This window comes from Panthera leo, chromosome A2 (assembly GCF_018350215.1).
Source record: "Panthera leo isolate Ple1 chromosome A2, P.leo_Ple1_pat1.1, whole genome shotgun sequence".
Lineage (NCBI taxonomy): Eukaryota > Metazoa > Chordata > Mammalia > Carnivora > Felidae > Panthera > Panthera leo.
The window spans coordinates 55222936-55242845 of NC_056680.1; the positions used below are offsets into that span (position 1 = coordinate 55222936).

Consider the following 19910-nt stretch of genomic DNA (forward strand, 5'->3'; position numbering starts at 1 on the left):
CTGGGAGGATGTAGGCCGGATCTTCTTTGCCATTGTAAAGGAAGAGCTTGCCTGAGAATAAAGCCCGTGCAGCAGAAACCAGAGCCAAAAACGGAGACAGTCCCATTCCTCACGACGGTGTTTGAGCACCTGGATTTCCACCCTAGACTTTTCAGATCTGTGAAGCCATAAATTTCACCTCTTTTGAGGGTTAGGCTAGTTTGCCATCTGTTTCTGTCACTTGCAACCCAAAGAGTCCTAATTTCCACATGAGTTTGGCTGAAACAGAGACTTGGTATGGAAAGAAGGTACCTGAGCAAAGGCAGCAGAAGCAACAAATATGGTGATCATTCTTTGAAGGGAAGACCTTTATTCCCAGTGGACTGAGGCATTTAGTCTGAGAATTAGAGTTTGAATCTTTGAGCCAAGCCAGAAATCTGAAACGATAGGCCTTCCCTCCTGACCGCCCACAAGCCACAATCTCTCTCATCTATCCAGAAATCCTTTGAAAGGAGACCCAGGGACAGAAATGGCCTGGGGCAGCTCCCGTTCTTGGCCTCCTGGGGCTCTGGAAGGAAACTTTCTAAGTCTTCCCAGACCGCACTGGGAAGGCCAAATATCCACAAGACAACTAGGCAGGGGACGAAATGGGTGAGGGTGGGGATCATCTGATGCATTTTCCGTTGCTCTTTCCCTGCTTGTACACAGTCCAGCTGCTCCCAAGAGCCTTTGGTGTCTGGCAGGGAGATGCTGCGGAAGAAAGGAGAGAGACACAGGCCCCCTGGTTCTAGTCCAAATCTAGTTCCTCCTAAGAACTGCATGAAGACATGACATGTGGCAAAACCCGAAGGCCCTGAAGCACCTGGGTCATGTGTTCCCCCGTGAGGCCTCACATATTGCCTGGCACAGGGTCCTATAAAAGGGTCTAGTTTCCATTCAGAAAAAGACCCCAAGCGCCTGCTGGGAACGAGCAGAGCAGAAGTCCATTAGGGCTGGGATGGGTGATCACACATGTCACTGACTTGTCTCTTCAGGGCACCTCACACTCCTGCCCTCCTGCAGCCATCTCATCCAGCCCCCACAGGGGCTCAGCTCCCTCAGAAACCCTCTGGCCTGACATCAGTCACAAACCACTTTCCAGCGTTTGAAATCTGCATCTGTAGATGTGAGCTAAAATCAATACAGAAAAGTATTTATTAAAATTCAGTGCCTTTTCATGACAAAAACTCTCAGAAAAGAGTATCAGATAGAATTTCCTTAATCTGATAAAGGGAATCTGCCAAACATACAGATACACACAGAGACAGGCAGACAGACAGACACAGACACACACACACACACCTAACATCATCATTAATGGTGAAATATTAAATGCTTTTCTCCTAAGTATAGGATCAAGAAAAGGATGTCCACCACTAACTTTTCTATCCAACATTGTATGGCAGGACCCAGTCATTTCAATAAGGCAAGAAAAATAAAAATAAAACATGATTGGAAAGGAAACTTACAAACTGTATTATTTCAGATGACAATGTTGTATATGGAAAAATCCAAATAATCTGCAAACTATTAGAATGAGTATATTTAGTAAGGTTGCTGAATATAATCAACATGTAAAAATCGATTGAATTTCTATATGCTAGCAATAGCCAGAAAATGAAAAACTTTAAATATCATTTATAATAATATTAAAATCATCTAATATTTATGAGTAAATCTAATGAAAGAGGTATAAGATCTCTATGCTAAAAACTACAGAACTTTGCAGATAAACTGAAGACGGTCTAAGTGGAGAATTACACGATAGTCACTGATTGGCCAACTTAATATTAAGATATCAATTCTCCCCAAATAGATGTGTACAGTCAATGTAAGCCCAATGTAGATCAATATCTCAGCAGGTATTTTTGAGGAAACGCATGTTGATTTTAAAATCTATATGGAGATTCAAAGGACCTAGAATAGGTAAGGACGATCTCAAAAAAAAAAAAAAAAGTTGGGGGACTTAACACCACCAGATGTTAAGAGTTTTTATAAATCCACAGGCAGTAAGACAGTGTGGCACAGCATAATCCTGTCAAATGGGCCAGAATAAGGAGCCCAGAAAGAGACAAACACATATTCCTTCAGCTGATTTACAGTAAAGATGTACTACAATTCGGTGGGGGAAAGATGATCTTTTCATTGAGTAGCATTAGTCCAATTGGATTTCCGTATGGGGAAAAAAAACCTAACTCGTACCAAATACAAATATGAATTTGAGATGGATCATAGATCTAAAAATGATAAATCTTCTAGAAAAAAAAAGATAGGAATATCTTCATGACCCTATAGGATAGGAAAAGATTTCCTAAACAAAACAGACTGACAAAAGATGTTTGCAGTATATGTATGAAAAGTAACTCATATCCAGAACTTTTATAAATTAACAAGAAAAAACAAACATCTCAATTTGTTTTAATGGGCAAAAACTTGCATAGGCACTGTACAAAAGACGATATCCGAAAGGCCAACAAGTGCAACAGCAACATGAGTCATCATGGAAATGCTGATTAAAATCTCAGTAGGACACTATCACCGCCCTCTCTCCCCCATGACTAGTGTGTATGTGCTGGACTCAGAGAGATCTCCCTTCGAGGGAGGGTTGGGGACCGGTCATAGGGAGTGCTGTCAGCTCCTTCAACACCTGCTTCTGCTCTGGAGAACTGCCTTGCCTGGGGCCATGGCCCTCCCGCAGCAGTCCACATCCAGGGACTGAGCGAGGCAGGGTTCTAGGTCTGCTGTTTCCACCAAAGTAGTCACTGGGGTGGGCAGTGCTCACCCCGGGGCTCCCTGCTGGGTTGACTGGGGCTCTGTTGGCCCGCACCGCAGATCAGCTTCTCTCCCTCTGTCCAGTTCTGCTCCTCCCCTTTCTTTTCACAGGTGCTGAGCCCTAACAGATACCTTGCAACCCTGACTCCATCACAGCACCTGCCTCTGAGAAGCCAACTGTGACAGTGAGGATGTAGATGGATATGAAGCAACTGGAACTCTCGATTATTGCTGTTTGGAGAGTAACCTAAAAGCACTTCAGAAAACTGTTTGGCAGCATCTATTAAAAGCAAAGATGCAGATACCCTTTGACCTAGGAAATTCTCTTCTGGGTAGATACCCAACCAAAATCAGTGCTTATGTCCACGAAAGCCTTGCTTGCAGAAGCTTTACTCATGACAGCCCAAACTGGAAACGGACGGGATGGTCACCAACAGGAGAATAGATGAGTACATGCTAAGTCTGGACAATGCCACATGACACTGGAAGTTAAAAGAAAAAAGCTCTGCTAAATATGGATGAATCTCATAGGCACTATGTTGAACTGAAGAAGCCAGACCTGAAGAGTGTATACTGTATGGCTCCATTTATGTGAAGTCTGAAACCATGGACAACCAATCTAAGATGATAGAAGTCAGGAGAGTGGACACTGGGGGTGCCTGGGCAGCTCAGTCAGTTAAGCATCTGACTTCGGCTCAGGTCATGATCTTGTGGTTTGTGAGTTCGAGCCCCGCGTTGGGCTCTGCGCTGACAGTAGGAGCCTGCTCTGGATTCTTTCTCTCCCTCTCTCTCTGCCCCTCCCCTGCACGAGCATGTGCTTGTGCGCTCTCTCTTTCTCTCTCGCTTTCTCAAAATAAATAAGGAAACTTTAAATAAAGGAAAGTGAACACTGATGCTGCAGGGAAGCTGCTGGGAGCTGGCAGTACCCCATTTTTTGATCTGGGTGGTGGCCACATGGATGTATACACATGCAAAAATCCATCATGCTCTACAGCTAAGATCTGTGCACTTTACCGAGTGTTATACCTTGATAAAAAAAAAAAAAATAGGGTTAAAAACAAAGCAAAACAGAAGAAGTTCCAAGCTTTCATAACGACTCACATTTACTGAGCATATACTATGTTCTAGGACCCAGGCTCCACCTACAGACACACATTGACACACACAACACAGCCACACCAATACACATGTGCCAAACACACACACCAACATACACACACAGAGCAAAACCATAAAAAAAAAAAATAAGATACAGCATGTGATACTTGGGAGAGGTTGGGGGCAGGTATTAGTGCAAATATTTGCATTGCTTATTTCAGTTTGCAAATCCTTTCAAGCTTCTTACTGTATTTCTTCCTTTCTACAGCCCGGGAGACCATCACGCTAATTCTGCCTGCTGAGAAACCATGCTCACTGTTGGGGAAGAAGGGATAACCAATTGCACATAGGCTCTTGTCCTTTGTTTTTGGAAAGTGAGGAAAATTGTGGTTTCTTTTCAGAGACTGGCAGGTTTAGAGCTCAGAGAAGCTTCGCATCACTAAGCTGGAAGAAGCACAGCCAGGTGAGGTATCTGAGGCACAGTAGGTGGCCCCAGGCCACACAATAAATGGGTGGTGGACCAGAAACCTGCTTAAAAATAAGATTTTAACTACCCCTAAGAGAGGCAATGCAATGGCATGAAACAAAAGTAGGGGTTGGAGTAGAAACAAAAACCAGCTCTTCTTCCTCCCCAGTTCTTCAAAGACCCACCTCCCTGTCGACTAGAACCCCCAAAGCAGCTCCTGTTAGAATAGACACTGAGTCCTGGCCTCCTTTCCTGCCAAAGGATTTCCAAAGATGCAAACAAGAACCACACTCAAGCATTCCTCCACCCACACTCAGAACCACATCCCAGCCAGAGAGAACGGAAGGGAACTCAGAACTCATTAGTGTCACCCCTGGGACCTAGGCAAAACACATTTCTAAAGGTCTAGGGCCTCAGATGGGGCCATCTGGGAACAAAAAGATGGAAAATCCCAGATCTCAGGGCTGGACTGTCAGGCAAGTGTCAGTCCATAGAAGGGGCTGCGGGCACAGCCATCCTGACACCAAAGTGAGGCATGGCCGACATGTGGTTAGGGCCGTCCTCAAAGGAAGCTGTCTTGGCAGTGGATGAGAGAAGTTCTAGCAAAATCCAGACTTGGTGCCATCCCCTAAGTCTTAAGTTGGGCTTCTTATGTGATGATTTAGTAGTTAATCCACTCAGCTGAGACCCTGGGCTTTCTGGCTGCCTGGAAGGAAGGGGGAGGAAGGAGGATCTTGGTCTTGGTGCTCGGCCCAAGTTCAATGACCATTGGGAAATTATGTAACAGACACACACCATGTCCGCCCACAGGTCTTTCCAGCACACCAACCTCAAGAGACCCTCCTACACCTTTGCTTAATTCAGTCTTAGCCCTGTACCTCTTGCCCAAGCAAGCTCCATTTTCTTTCTTCTTCTTTTAAATTTTTATTTTGAGACAGAGAGGGAGAGCACGATCAAGGGAGGGACAGAAAGAGAGGGACAGAGAGAATCCCGAGCAAGCTCCATGCTGTCAGCACAGAGTCCAACACAGAGCTCCACCTCACAACCATGAGGTCATGACCTGAGCTGAAATCAAGACTCAAACGCTTAACCAACTGAGCCACCCAGGTTTCCCTCAAGCTCCACTTCCTGAAATCTTCTGAGCCCACTGTGTGATTGATTTTCCCTTTTAGGACCATGTGTTCTGGCCAGCATTTCATTGCTTTCTGACCTGGGCTTCCTGATTTCACCACTCCTACTGTCCTGTATAACAGCACAATTCCCCAGGGGGCAGACAGTGCCCCTACCAGTTTCTGCCAGCCCTACAACCAGAACCTAATGGGGTTGGCTCAGGGGCTGGGGCCACTGTCCCAAACAAAACTGAAAGGTATAAGCATCTTGCAACACCCCTGAATGCTTCCTGGTAGGAAAAATGAACTGATGCATCAACGTGCCCAGTTGACTCATGCCTGTTGGGCACAAGTGTGGAAGACTGGAGGATGCTCATAATGACAGCAAGTCCCTGCCCTCTGGACACTCCCGTCCTTGGGGTGAGGCTGGTACACAAAGAAAGAATAATCACACAGCTTTTGGGGGACTTTCAGGGCTGTACAAGGAAGTCAGCACAAAGGCAGCAGGTTTTCATTGTCAGCAGGTCTTCATTGTCAGCTGGAGGTTGCAGAGGTTCAAGGACAAGTGTGGCATCCAGTGGTCCCTACAGGGAGGAGGCAGTGAGTGGTGATATCCAGCAAAAGGCAAAATGGCTACCTCACTGGGGCCACATATGGTAATCTACGTTCCTTTCCTTATCTCCCCCTGGGTCGGTCTCTCTCTCTCTCTCTCTCTCTCTCTCTCTCTCTCTCTTTCCCTCTCCTCTTCTCTCCTTCCTTCCCCCTTTCCCCCTTTCTGGGTCTCTGGCACTCCTTCTAGTCTCTCAGTCTCTCTCTTAGTCTCCTGCTGTCACTCTGTCTTTCTGTGACCCTCTCTCTGTCTCACTCTCTAGATCTCTGTCTCCTTGCCTTCTCTTTGCCTCCCTTTATCTGTCTCTCGTTTCTCTTTTCCTCTCTCTCTCCCTTCTTTTTGTGCATCTGCTTCTTCTTCCTGCCACCCACTGGCTTCCTCTGCTTTTACTCAGTCTCTACCCCTATGACTCTGCCTGGCCAGTGCCCAGATCTCTGCACTCCTATGCTAGTGCCCTTCTAGCTACAGGACACCAAAGGAACTCAGAAACGGGGAACAATTACCCATACTCTATCCCAGAACCCTAAACACAAGAGAATTAGAAGGACTTCAGAGAGAATCTAATCCAACGCTTAAAAAAATTTAGGTATACTTTACATACAGTAAAATGCATGCATCTAAAATGCACAGCTTGATGGTTTTTACCTATATGTACATGCATGTAACTACCAGCCAGATCAAGATATAAAATAGTTACAGTTCCCCAGAAAGTTCCTTCACCTCGCTTTCCAGTCAATTCCCACTTCTCCAAAGGTGACTACTCATCTGAATCATTTCACTATAGTTTTGTTAAGCCATTCCAAAAATTCCTTTAAATAGAATCACACAGTATGTAGTCCTTCGAATCTGGCTTATCAGGTTCAGTATAATGTCTATGAGATTCACCTACATTGCTGTTTGCATCAGTAGTTCGATCCTTTTATTGCTGGGTTGCCAAATAGTATTCTGTTCTATGAATTACGGCTATCTCTCAATTGGTTTATTCATTCACCTGTTGATAGACATCTCGATTGTCTATAGTTTTTAGCTGTTAGAATACAGATGTTGTGAATGTTTATATAAAGTCTTTCTGTGGACATGGATTAGTCAACAAAGGGAATATTCTGGCACAAATGACTGAAAACTCCACTGATGGTCAAATCTTCGGGCATGGCTTGATTCAGGGACTCCCAGTCTCATCAGCCTCCACTCCATTTCTCCACTAGGCTTTTAACTTTACCTTTTTTGTATACACGAACCCATTCTCAGACTGTTTGCCCTCTCTCCATCCCACTTGTAACTCAACCTTTCACCACTGCTTATCCAATCAGCAAACATTTATGGGGCCAGCTCTGTGCCAAGCATTGAGCAATGTATGGGTAGGAAAACAATGGGTGAATGAGATCTATCCTTGTCCTTTGCCCTCATAAAAGGTCTAGTAGGAGAAATGGAAAGATAGGGGCACATAAACCCACAAATAGCTGTATATAAGCCAGGAGCTCCAATTACAAAAAGGAATTCTTCAAAAGGAAGGGGAGAGATGTCAATGACTGTCCTATTTGGGGACACTGGGATATGGCCACAAAGGTTTTCATTGCTTTCAACTCTGTGGGCTTCTCTGTGAAGTCTCTCTGCTGCTGCCCAGATGAAATCTTCCAGACGTCAGATGTCCACACAGGGGCTGTTTGTTTGCCTCTGATCACAGACTTGTTTATGAAGTAAGGCTTGGGGAAACATTCCTTGTTCAAATAGATGATTAAAACCCTGCAGGAAAATTCTGTGTCCTTGAGGTTGGGGAACTCAATGTTCCACATCAGTGTTGGTCTTTCCTTAAGGACCTTCCGCTCAGCCATGAGGGCTGGTGGGATGGATTATTTATTGTCTGGATTAAATGTGTCCTCTGGCTATAAAACAGGAGCCAGAGTCCTGAGTGACACTCCCAGGGCAAGACCAATTTGTCCCCAAGAAGAGCTCTAAGGATTGTGGTCTCTCTCTCCTTTCTCTTTTGTCATTTCAGGACAGAGAGATTCTAAGTAAGCATGGATATTCTGCCCCAAGGGGTTTTCACTTATGGGCATCCATTCATTTTATATTCATTTTGTTTATGCCTGATACACACTAGGCATTGGGCCAGGCTCTGGGCACAACAGTGAGCAAGACAGACCCAGCAGAGCTCACAGTCTGGTGGAGGAGACAGATACCCATCAAATCATGACTCCTATATTACACATGCAAGTATAAACCATGGCAACTGCCACAGAAGAAAAGCATAGCGTTTTTGGTGGGTACTTCAGGGTGACCTGGTTTAGATTAAGGATTCAGAGACATCTGAGTTACAGAAATTTGAAGGATGAGCACAAGTGACACAGGAAGGAAAGGAAGGCAACAGCATAGCATGTACAAAGGCACTGAGGGAAGATGAATTAGGGCATGTCCAAGGGACCAAGAGAAATTGGTGGGTGGAGCAGAGTGAGAACGGGGGAGAAAGATTCAAGTAGATAGAGGGTCAATCGCACCTCAGACCCTGTGGAGTCTGAGGAGTCAGAGTTATTCTAAGGGTCATGGGTGCTATAAAAGGCATAAGGAGGTGGCTGACATTGTCCTCCTCCCTCCCTCAGGCTGTCTCTCTCCCTGACCCTTTCTGACCACTGCACTATCTTTCTAAAATAGTCATTATCCCACACTCTCAGCCTAGAATCTGTCAGTGGCTCTTCATAGTGGACATGAAGTCAAATCTCCTTAGCCAGGCTTAAGGTCTTTATAATTGGTCAAGACCTTGAAGAATAAATAAGTGAGTAGAAATTCACTAGAAGTCATTGTTGCCTTTTCTTCTTGTGAATAATGCCATGCCACGAGCTGCTTTTGGGAGTCATGAAGCCACCTTTTCTTCTATTCCCAACAGTGGTCTGAGCATGGATACTGCCCACCACCATGACCATCATCATCATCATCATCTCCATTAGTTAAACTGTGGTTACTGTGCTAAGCATTTTGCATGTTGTATTGGATAGCTGTTGCTTTATAATAAAACAGCTTAAAATCAGTGACTTATAACCACAATCATTTATTTAGCTCACAATTCTGTGGGCTGGTAGTATAGGCTGGGCTCAGTTAGGCAGTTCTTCTAGTATTGACTGGATCTGTGTGTGTCTGTGCTTAACTGCAGACCAGGAGGCTGGCTCTGCTTCTAGGGATTGACTGACTGCCAGCTGGGCTGATAGGGATGGCCAATCCTACATCTCTCATTATTCTTGAGCTTCTTCAAGCTCAAGATCAACATCCCCAGATTCAAGGCAAAGGAGAAAGAGACTCCCCCACTTGACAGGACGAATGATCATAGGGGAGGGTCCAGATTAGAAATTTCATTAGGACAAGGACTATTGTTCTCATTTTGATATTCCCCACAATTGGTACAATGTATGGCACATAGTGCATACATTCTCACCAAATGTTTGCTAATTTAGAGGTCCAAGGGGAACAATCATTGGCCCAAGGTCACACAAATTAGGACTAGACTCCCAGATTCCCCAACTTGCTTCCCATGGCAGTCTCATTATCTGGACCTCCTGCTGCCTGACTCCCCCAAAGTAGCCAAAAACAAACAAACAAACAAACAAACAAACAAACAAACCCAACACGAGATTTGGGACGTGATTTTCTGTCTTCTTGACGGTGTCCCAAACCAGACACAGTCTCCAAAATGTACATCTTAGAATATCTGGCATCTGTATAGCATGTGGAAAGAGCACTGGGTCCAGACAGAGGCCCAAGTGTCTCACCCGCCTGATGTACGATCCCGGGCAAGTCGCTTAGGCAAGACCTACCTTTCTTCATCTGAAATGCAGGGCTATAAATCCCTGCCTGCATTCCAAGGCTATGTCAAAGATTAGAGGGGCTAATAGACATAAAGTATCTCAAAAGATTGTACCCACCTCAACTTACAGATCTCTCCAGGTTTGCTCCACTGCATTGGCTGTGGCACCACTCCAGTGCTCAGTGCTGGCCCCACTGCCAGTTCATCTCCCAACTGCTGTGGGCTCAGCCTCACACAGAGTCCTGTCTAGGCTTCAGCACAGCCTCCCCTCACCTTCACTGCAAGAAACACATGCCCTAGATGTCCTGGGCCAACCTAACTGGGCAACCAGAGGCTCTTGTTTCTAGACTCAGATGAAGAACTGTGCCCTGGGATGCCCACACTATGCTCTGGGGTGTCAGATCTGGTTTCCCCAGCAGCTGTCCAAAGGGGCCACACAACACATTCAGGGGAGTTAAGGCTCCATGGGGGTAAATTTGAACCAAGAATGACAAGAGATGGAAAGCCATCAGTGGATAAATTCCTCTCCCTTCCTTAATCACATACCCTGCCAAGATGTTCCAGTTCCATATGGCTTCTCCAGAGACATTCCATGGCTGAGTGGCCTCCTGTGTTTTCTTGTGCTCGTGACTAGCTTTGCAATGTACCACCTTGTGTTTGTTTTCTCTCCTTCCCTGCTTCCCTTCCAGTTTTTCCTCAATCTGTATTCCCCACCCCTACCCTGCAATGAAACATCAGTAGCTAAGTTATGCCTCCACCTCTTTTGTCTGGGCAGCCCAAGCCTAAGATGAAGAGAAGAAATAGAGAAAGTTGCCAAATCACAACCACTCAAAACTCATAATTGGTGTTGGTGAGGATACAGAGTCACTGGGACTCTTGTACGATGCTGGTGGAAATGTAAAGTGGAACAACCACTAGAGAATAGTTTGGCAGTTTCTTAAAAAGTTAAATACACACCTATGTGGCACCTGGGTGGCTCAGTCAGTTAAGAGTCTGACTCTTAATTTTGGCTCAGGTCACAATCTCATGGTTTGTGAGTTCAAGCCCCGCATTGGGCTCTGTGCTGATGGTGCAGAGCCTGCTTGGGATTCTCACTTTCTCCCTCTCTCTCTGCCCCTCCCCTGCTCATGCTCTCTCTCTCTCTCTCTCTCAAAATAAATAAATAGACTTACAAAAAAAGAAAACAATTAAACAGAATTTCTAAAAAAAAAAAAAAAGGTAAATATACACTTATGTGACCTAATATATTCCTAAGTTACATATGTCCACACAAAGACTTCTATATGAATGTTTAGAGCACCTGTATTTAAATAGTCCCCAACTGAAAACAACCCAAATGTCACTCAACTGGTAAATATATAGATAAATTGTGGTGTATTCATACAATGGAATTCTACTCAGCAATAAAAATGAATGAACTATTGATACACATAACATGGGTGTATTTCAAAACAAGTAGGTTGAGTGAAGGAAGCCAAACGGAGAAAGAGTACATACTGTTTGATTCCATTTACATAAATTCTAGAATATGCAAACTAATCTATAATAGGAGAAAGCAGGTCAGGGTTGCCTGGGGACAAGAGTGGAGGAGGGGTGGACTGCAAAGGGGCACAAGGAAATTTTGGGAGGGGGTGTCACCCACCTGATATACGATCCTGGACAAGTCTCTTGGGTAAGATCTAAGGTCATGTTGATTGGGGTGACAGTTTCATAGGCACATCTTAATAAAGATGTAAAAAGAAAAAAAAAAGAAATTACCAGCCCCATAAGTGAATTCAACCAAATCCTTAGAGAAACGATAACTTCAGTGCTATTTAAAGCATTTCAGTGCACAGAGAAAAAAGGAAAGCTTCCAAGTTCCTTTTATGAAACCAGCATAACTTTGATACCAAAAACCTGGCAAAAATAGCACATTAATGAAGAGTTTGCTGCTCTGTGCACACTTGTGGAGTTATTATTAACTCTGTAAATCAGCTATACTGCATCTGACCTAGTTTCCAGATTTTTATCTTTGGTTTTCAGAAATTTAATTACAGTGAGTCTTTGTGCAGATTTCTTCGGGCTTATCCTGCTTGGGGAAATTATCAACCACATAAAATGGGAAAAAGAGGCACACTGGCCTCTAAGACAGATGATAATGAGAAGGTTTCTAACTAGAGGGGTCCAGGACCAGGGGAAGAGCTCACACACCCCAGCGTGGTCTCCTTGATGACCCTCCTGGAACACCTACCCTCACCTTGACTCACCCCTGCTCTCCATGCCCATGGCTCCCACCTTAGCTTGTACTCTTCATCACCTCCTGCCTTTTTTTCTACAAATCTCCAGCGGTCTCTGAGTGTCCTCTCCTTGCAATCCATCCTCCATAATGTGCAGAGAGCTACTTATGTCACATAGCTATGATCCTGTCACTGCCCTCCTCACTTCCTTTCACAGACTCTGCTCCTCCCGGGCCCATAGGGCAAGGTGCAAACTTCAGTGCATAGCTTCATTCTCCACAACACTCTCACTCAGCATTATATATAATGTTCCAACCAATGTTCTGATCATGCCAAAGAATTCCACTACATGCCTCTGCATCTTTGCAATGCTATTCCCTCTACCTGGGTGGTCTTCCCTCCCTCTCATCAGCCGAAAGCAGGTCTGCTCCCCATATCTGAATTGTGCCTCCATCGCCTAACTCAGGATAAGACCTGGCACTGGGAAGATAACATCAAAGATTTGTAGGGAAGAAGTGCTGCCGGATCTCACTCTGTGTGTCTCTTTGTTTGGTTGGTCCTGATCTACAGCCTTCATAACACAACCGTAATCATAAGGGTAGCACCTTCTGGAATTCTGGGAGTCATCCTAGCAAATGATCAAACCTCAGGGGGTCATGTGAACCTCCCAAATTTGCAGCTAGTTGGTTAAAATAATGGATGACTGGGGGGCCCATCTGAAGTGAGGACAGTCTCATTGGAGGCTGTGCCCTTAACCTGTGGAGTCTGTGATAAACTCTAGGTAGTTAGTACCAGAAGAGCATTGTGACATCGCAAAAGGCATTAAAATTTCTCAGTGAAAAAAAGGACGTAGAAAGAAACCACATCCTTATAATAGAATGCCAACTGATAGATGTAAAATACATTGTTGAAATGAGAAAATAACCTTTTTGCAAGCATCACAGTAGCAAGTGATTCAGGCAATGGATGCTAAAACTTATGGGTGAATATTTGATGAGGTAGAGGATATTTATATCATCTGAAAGTATCACTCCAAAAATTATCTACTAATACAAAAGAGAAGATACTAACTTTACGGAAGAGAAACCTGGAACATACCATTTTAACCAAGAAATAAAAGTTAACATCGCCGACAATAGAACAAACTATCATTAAGGGCCTCTTGATAAGATGCATAGAGAGGGACACAATATCACTTTGGTGATATTCCTGTTAAAAAGCATTATCTGAGTCTGATCAGGAGGAAAGATCAGACAAACTCAGATTGGGGGACATTTTGTAAAACACCTTGGCCTGTACTGTTTAACAATGTTAAAATCAGGAAAGACAAATAAAGGCTGAGGAATGGCTCCAGATTACAGAAAACTAAAGAGACATGAAAACTAAATACAATTTATGATTCCAGAATGAATACTGGACCAGAAAAACAAATATTATTGGGACAATTGGCAATATTTGCACAATGGTTTGTAGATTGGATAATATTATTGAAACAATGCTAATTGTACTGTGGTTATGCAAAAGAATTCTCTTGTTCTTAGAAAATAGACACTGAAATATTTAGGAGTACAGAGTAAAGAGACTGGGAGAACGAGAGAAAGGGATGAAAGAAAAGGGCAACATGGAAACATTTGGTGAATCTGGGTGAAGGGAATATGGGAGTTCCTTGTTACTATTCTTGCAACTTTTTGTTAGTATGAAATTACTTTAAAATATAAAACTGAGGGTGCCTGGATGGCTCAGTTGGTTAAGCACCCAACTCTTGATTTCCGCTCAGGTCATGATCCCATGGTTCATGGGTTCTAGCTGGAGTCGGGCTCCCCACTGATAGCACAGAACCTGCTTGGGATTCTCTCTCTCCCTCTCTCTCTCTGCCCCTCTCCCTGCTTGTGCTCTCTCTCTCAAAATAAATAAATAAACATTTAAAAAATAAAATATAAAACTGAAAAAACTATGTTTAATGTTATTCTATTTTACTTTAAAATCAGATACACATATATTTACACATGTGCATATAATATATTCAAAATAAAAGACTACAAGATATAAACCAAAAAGTTAATAGTTCTTTTCTCTGGTGGTGAGATTTAGGTTAGCTTCTTCTTTTTCCTCAACATTAGTTTCTCATTTTTCCTAGAATAGTTGTGAACTCTTCATAATGACAACAACAAAAGAAATAATAAAGGTTGGACACATGATGAAAAAAAATCACTCTTCAAACACCAAAAACACTCCTGAAGAAAGAACAAATGACTCATTCCCTGCCTCCCTGCCTCCCTGCCCCCCATTATCCATGTTGTGTTCCTGTCTGTAAACCATGGTTGTCTCTGTCCATGTTCAGGAGGCCCCTTGGGGCAGACAGTACCCACGTGATCTTCCAGGGGACCTCACAGTGCTGTTACAACAGCCCCATGTGATGTGGGCACAGATGACCCAAGCTCAGACAGGAATCAAAATGTCCTAGAAAGAAACTTAGAGCGGAAGAAGCTGGTGACTAGGAAACAGCAATGGGGACAAACAAAAAAGCCACAACAACAAAGCCTACTCTCTCTAGACCAATGACCAGAGAAAGGGAAGCTTAGCAAGACAGAAAACTTTTAGACAATTACTGCTCTACCCTAGTTAAACATCACAGAAACCATACCAGAAAAGGGTAAAAGGGAGCTAGACTTTGACATTTGCAAGGCTGTAACAAGGCATCCCAACATCCCTGCTGGGGTGGTGTCAGAGAAGGGCAAGCAGGGATCTGGGACTTTCATCTCTGCTGGCCATTAATGCCTCCCTGCTGCCACTGCAGTAGGGAGCCTGGAATTCTACCTCCATCTTGGACTAATAAGGTATTCCTCCCACTCCCCACTGGGGTGGTGTCAAAGGACTTCTAGTGGGAGTCAAGGCTTTCACCATCTCCCAGCAGTAATGGAGAGTGTCAATAGAGACCCATGGGGAGCCAGGATTCTCAGCTCAACCCAGCAGTAATGAGGAACCTCCCCCCTTGGGTTTCAATAGAGGCTGAGTGGGAAACCCAGACTTCTAGCTCCTATTGTCAGTAATGAGGATTTGCCACCCCCCCCCTTCTCCTGTGGAAATGGTGTCAAAGAAACCCAGCTAAACAGGAGGTTTAAATAATACAAAAATATCCAGGTTTCAATAGGAAATCACTCATTATACCAAGAGACAGGATGATTTCAGATTGAATGAATAAAAAAAATCAGTAGATGCTAACACGAAGATGAGACAGATGTTAGAATTATCTGACAAAAGTCTGAAAACAGCCATCATTAAAAATGCTTCAACAAGCAATTATGAATAAACTTGAAATAACTGAAATAAATAGAAAGCCTCAACAAAGCAATAGAGAATATAAAGGAAACCCAATGGAAATTTTAGAAATTTAAACACAATAAAATAACCTAAATAAAAGTTCAGAAGGTGGACTCGGCAGAGAATGGAGGGGACAGAGGAAAGAATCAGTGAACCGGAAGATAGAACCATAGAAATTACCCAATTTGAACAGCAGAGAGAAAACAAACAGGAAAAGAAAAGAGGACAGAGCATCAGGGCTCTGTGGGACTATAACAAAAGATCCAACCTTTGTGTCATCAGAGTTCCAGAAGGGGCGGAGCAAGGGCATGGGGCTCAATAAGCACTAGAAGAAATGAGGGGACATTATGAACTTAAACATTTGTTAAGAGGGCAGGTCTCACGTTATGTGTTCTTACCACAAAACAAACAGGTAGACAAACAAATCAACACAAAGTGACATAGGGAAATTTTTAGAAGTGATCAATATGTTTATTACCTTGATTAGGGTGATGGTAATGTGAGTGTATACATATGTCCAAACTCACCAAATTATACACGTTAATTATGTGCAGGGTTTTTGTATATCAATCATGCCTAAATAAAGTGGAAAGAAAGAAAAGAAATAACAGCTGAAAACTTCACAAGTTTGTCAAGAGAAGTAAGCCTACAGATTTAAAAAGCTTAGGCTATGTCAAATAAGATAAATCCAAAGAAATCCACAATAAGATACATCACAATTAGCCATCACAATTAAACTTATGAAAACTAAAAACAAAGAAAAACATCTTAAAAACCATCAGAGAAAAACTATACTTTACCTATAAAGAAGAAGGAATTCGAAGACAGAAGTTTTCTCATCAGAAACAATGGAAGTCAGACAAACAGGGTAGTATTTTTCAAGAGCTGAAAGAAAACAACCATCAACCCAGAATCCTGTAACCAGTAAAAGTATTCTTTAGGAATAAAGAGGATATCGAGTAATTCTCAGATGAAGGGAAACTAAGAGATTTGTCACCAGCATATTTACCTTAAGAGAATGGCTAAAAGAAGTCCTCTAAACAGAAAGGTAATAAGAATAATAATAAAAATCACTTTGAAACATCAGGAAAAAAAAGAAAGCACACAGTAAGCAGAAATATGAGTAAATAAAATAGGCTTTCCGTCTTCTCTGGAGTTTCCCAAATTATGTCTGGTGGTTGAAGCATAAATTATAACACTGGTTGCTATGGTTCTACATGTATACAGAAGAAACATCTTAGACAGTTATGTTATATATATTATATAATATTTATATTATAAATAAATGGGGCGAAGAGACATAAAGGGCACTAAGGTTTATATACTTCAACTAGTAAAATGATGACATCAATAGACTGATAAGTTTTGTGTGTACAATTCAACACTTACAACAACCAATAAAAAAATCTATACAGGGATATACTCAGAAACACTATTGATAAATCAATATGGAATTCTAAAAAAATGTTCAAGTAAGCCACCGGCAGGTAACAAAGAGCAAACAAGGGGCGCCTGGGTGGCTCAGTCAGTTAAGCGTCCGACTTCGGCTCAGGTCATGATCTCACGGTTCGTGAGTTCGAGCTCCGTGTCGGGCTCTGTGCTGACAGCTCAGAGACTGGGGCCTGCCTCGGATTCTGTGTCTCCCTCTCTCTCTGCCCCTCCCCTGCTCATGCGCTGTCTTTCTCTGTCTCTCAATAATAAATAAATGTTAAAAAAAAATTTTAAGAAACAGCAAACAAATAAATTGAAAACAGAAAATAAACAAAAAATAAAATGGCAGACCTAAGCCCTATAATATCATCATTTACATTAAATTTAAATGACCTAACTATACAAATTAACAGAGACTGGCAGAGTAGATTAAAAAACAGAAACCAACTCTATGCTGTCTATAAGAAATTCACTTCAAATATAATGGTATAGTCAAGTTGAAAGCAAAAGAGTGGAAAAAGATACAACATGAAAACATTACTTAAACCAACACAGGAGTGTCTATATTGATGTCTCGTAAAGTAGACTCCAGGAGAAAGGAAATTACCAGAAACAGAGTGGGACATTATATAATGATAAAAGAATCAATCCACCTAGAAGGCACAGCAACCCTAAATGTGTACGTACCAAATGAGAGCTGCAAAATATGTAAAGCAAAAAATGATAGAACTGAAAAGAGAAATAGACAAATTCATAATTATAGTTGGAGTTTTCAACAGCCCTCTTTCAATGATGGCTAGACAGCTAAACAGAAAATCAGCAAGGATGTAGAAGAATGCTACATCACACCAACCAACACTCCACCACCACCAGCAGAATACACATTATTTTCAAGTACCCATGGAACATATATCAAGATAGATTATATCCTGGGCCATAAAAAACTCAACAAATTTAAAAGAATTGACATGATACAGAATATATTCCCTGACCGCAATGGAATCAACTACAAATCTGTAACAGAAAAATAACATGAACAGCTCCAGACACTTGGAAACTAAAAATCACATTCCCAGGCAATCCATGGGTTAAAGAGAAGTCTCTAGGGTAATAAAAGTACATTGACCTGAATGAAAAAAAACACGATTTATCAAAATTTATGGGAAAGAGTTAACACAGTGCTGAGAAGGAAATTCGTAGAATTAAATGCATCACTTACAAAAGAGGAAAAATCTCCAATCAATAATCTAAGCTTCCATGTCAAGAACTTAGGAAAAAGAGCAAAGCAAGGCAAACCAGAAAGAATAAATTAGTAAGTAGCAGACATCAAAGAGATTAAAAATAGAGAAAATCGATATCACATTTCTTGATGTCAAATTATATTACAAAATTACAGTGTCAAAACAGTATGGTGTAAGCATAAAAACAGACACGTATGTCAATGGAACAAAACAGAAAGCCAGGGAATAAACCCATGTATATATGGTCAATTAATTTATGACAAAAGAGCCAAGGATATACAATGAGGAAAGGACACTCTCTTCAATAAATGGGGTTGGGAAAACTGGACAGCCACATGCAAAAGAGTGAATCAGGACCCCCATTTTATATCATGGACAAAAATCAACTCAAAATGAATAAAAGACTTGAGTGTAAGACTTAAAACTATAAAATTCATAGAAAAAAAACATAGGGGGTAAGCTCCTTGGCATCAGTCTTGGCAATGATGTTTTATATTTGACACCAAAAGCAAAGATAAACTAGTGGAGCTACCTCACACTAAAAAGCTTCTGCACAGCACAGGAAACCATCAAAAAGTAGAAAGGCAACCTATCAAATGGGAGAAAAAAATTTGCAAATCATATCATCTGATAAGGGGTTCATATCCAAAATAAACAAAGAACTCACACAAGTCAATAGCAAAAAAAGCAATCAGATTTCAAAATAGGAAGAAGACCTGAATAGACAGACATTTTTCCAAAGAAGACATACAAATGACCAACAGACACATGAAAAGGTGCTCAACATTACTAATGACCAAGGAAATGCAAATCAAAACTACAGTGAGATGTCACTTCCCACCCGTCAGAACAGTTAGAATCAAAAACACAAGAAGTAACAAGTGTTGGCGAGGATGTGGAGAAAAGGGAACCCTCATGCACTGTAGGTGGGAATGTAAACTGGGGCAGCCACTGTGGAAAACAGTATGGAGGTTCTTCAAAAAATTAAAAATACAACTACCATGTGATCCAGCAATTCCACTTCTGAGTATATATCTGAAGGAAATGAAACCATTCTCAAAGAGATATATGCACTCCCATGTTCATTACAGTATTATATACAACAGCCAAGATATGAAGATAACCAAGTGTCTGTCAATGGATGAATGGACAAAGAACACGTGGTTTACACACACACACACACACACACACACACACACACACACATACACACGCACAGTATATATGTATATATATGTATAAAATGTGATATACACCCACATACAATGGAATATTGTTTAGCTATAAAAAAGAAGGAAATACTGTCATTTGCAACAACATAGATGGACTTTGAGGGAATTATGCTATGTGAAATAAGTCAGACAGAGAGAAAAATATCATATGATTTCACTTGTATGCGGAATTTGGAACTTATAAAAAACCAAACCCATAGAAACAGAGAACACATTGGTAGTTGCCAGCAAAGGGAGTAGGGAAATGGGTGAAGATGGTCAAAAAGTACAAACTTCCAGTTCTAAGATAAGTTCTGGGGATGTAATATACAGCATGGTGACTATAGTTAACATTACTGTATTGTTTGTTTGAAAATTGCTAAGAGAGTAGATCTTAAAGTTCTTATCACAAGAAAAAAATTAAAACTATGTGAGATGATGGGCATTAACTAAACTTATCGTGGGGGTCATTTTACTATATATCCATACATCATATCATTATGTTGAACACCTCAAACTTACATAATGTTATATGTCAATTATATCTCAATAAAACTCAGGGCGGGGGAAAACATTTAAAAATAGAGAAAATCAGTGAAACAAGGACCTGGTTCTTTGAATAAG

At 41.9% G+C, this 19910-nt stretch overlaps 1 protein-coding gene across 4 annotated transcripts in view; it reads right to left on the minus strand.

Moving 5' to 3' along the window:
* Positions 1 to 5465: 5465 nt before the first annotated feature.
* The window catches only part of LSM3 (LSM3 homolog, U6 small nuclear RNA and mRNA degradation associated), a 64287-nt gene continuing 49842 nt past the window's right edge, over positions 5466 to 19910 (minus strand). Inside the window, exons 6-7 of one of the 4 annotated variants that reach the window (XM_042911736.1) lie at positions 11509 to 11586; positions 5466 to 6047 (exon numbers count right to left, since the gene is read on the minus strand). In XM_042911736.1, the coding sequence (XP_042767670.1) occupies positions 11552 to 11586 (35 nt within the window). In that variant the 3' untranslated portion in view covers positions 5466 to 6047; positions 11509 to 11551. Of the gene's footprint in view, positions 6048 to 11508; positions 11587 to 16240; positions 16289 to 19910 lie in introns of those variants that run through there. The other 3 variants (XR_006195582.1, XM_042911726.1, XM_042911744.1) reach the window with 3 other exon arrangements.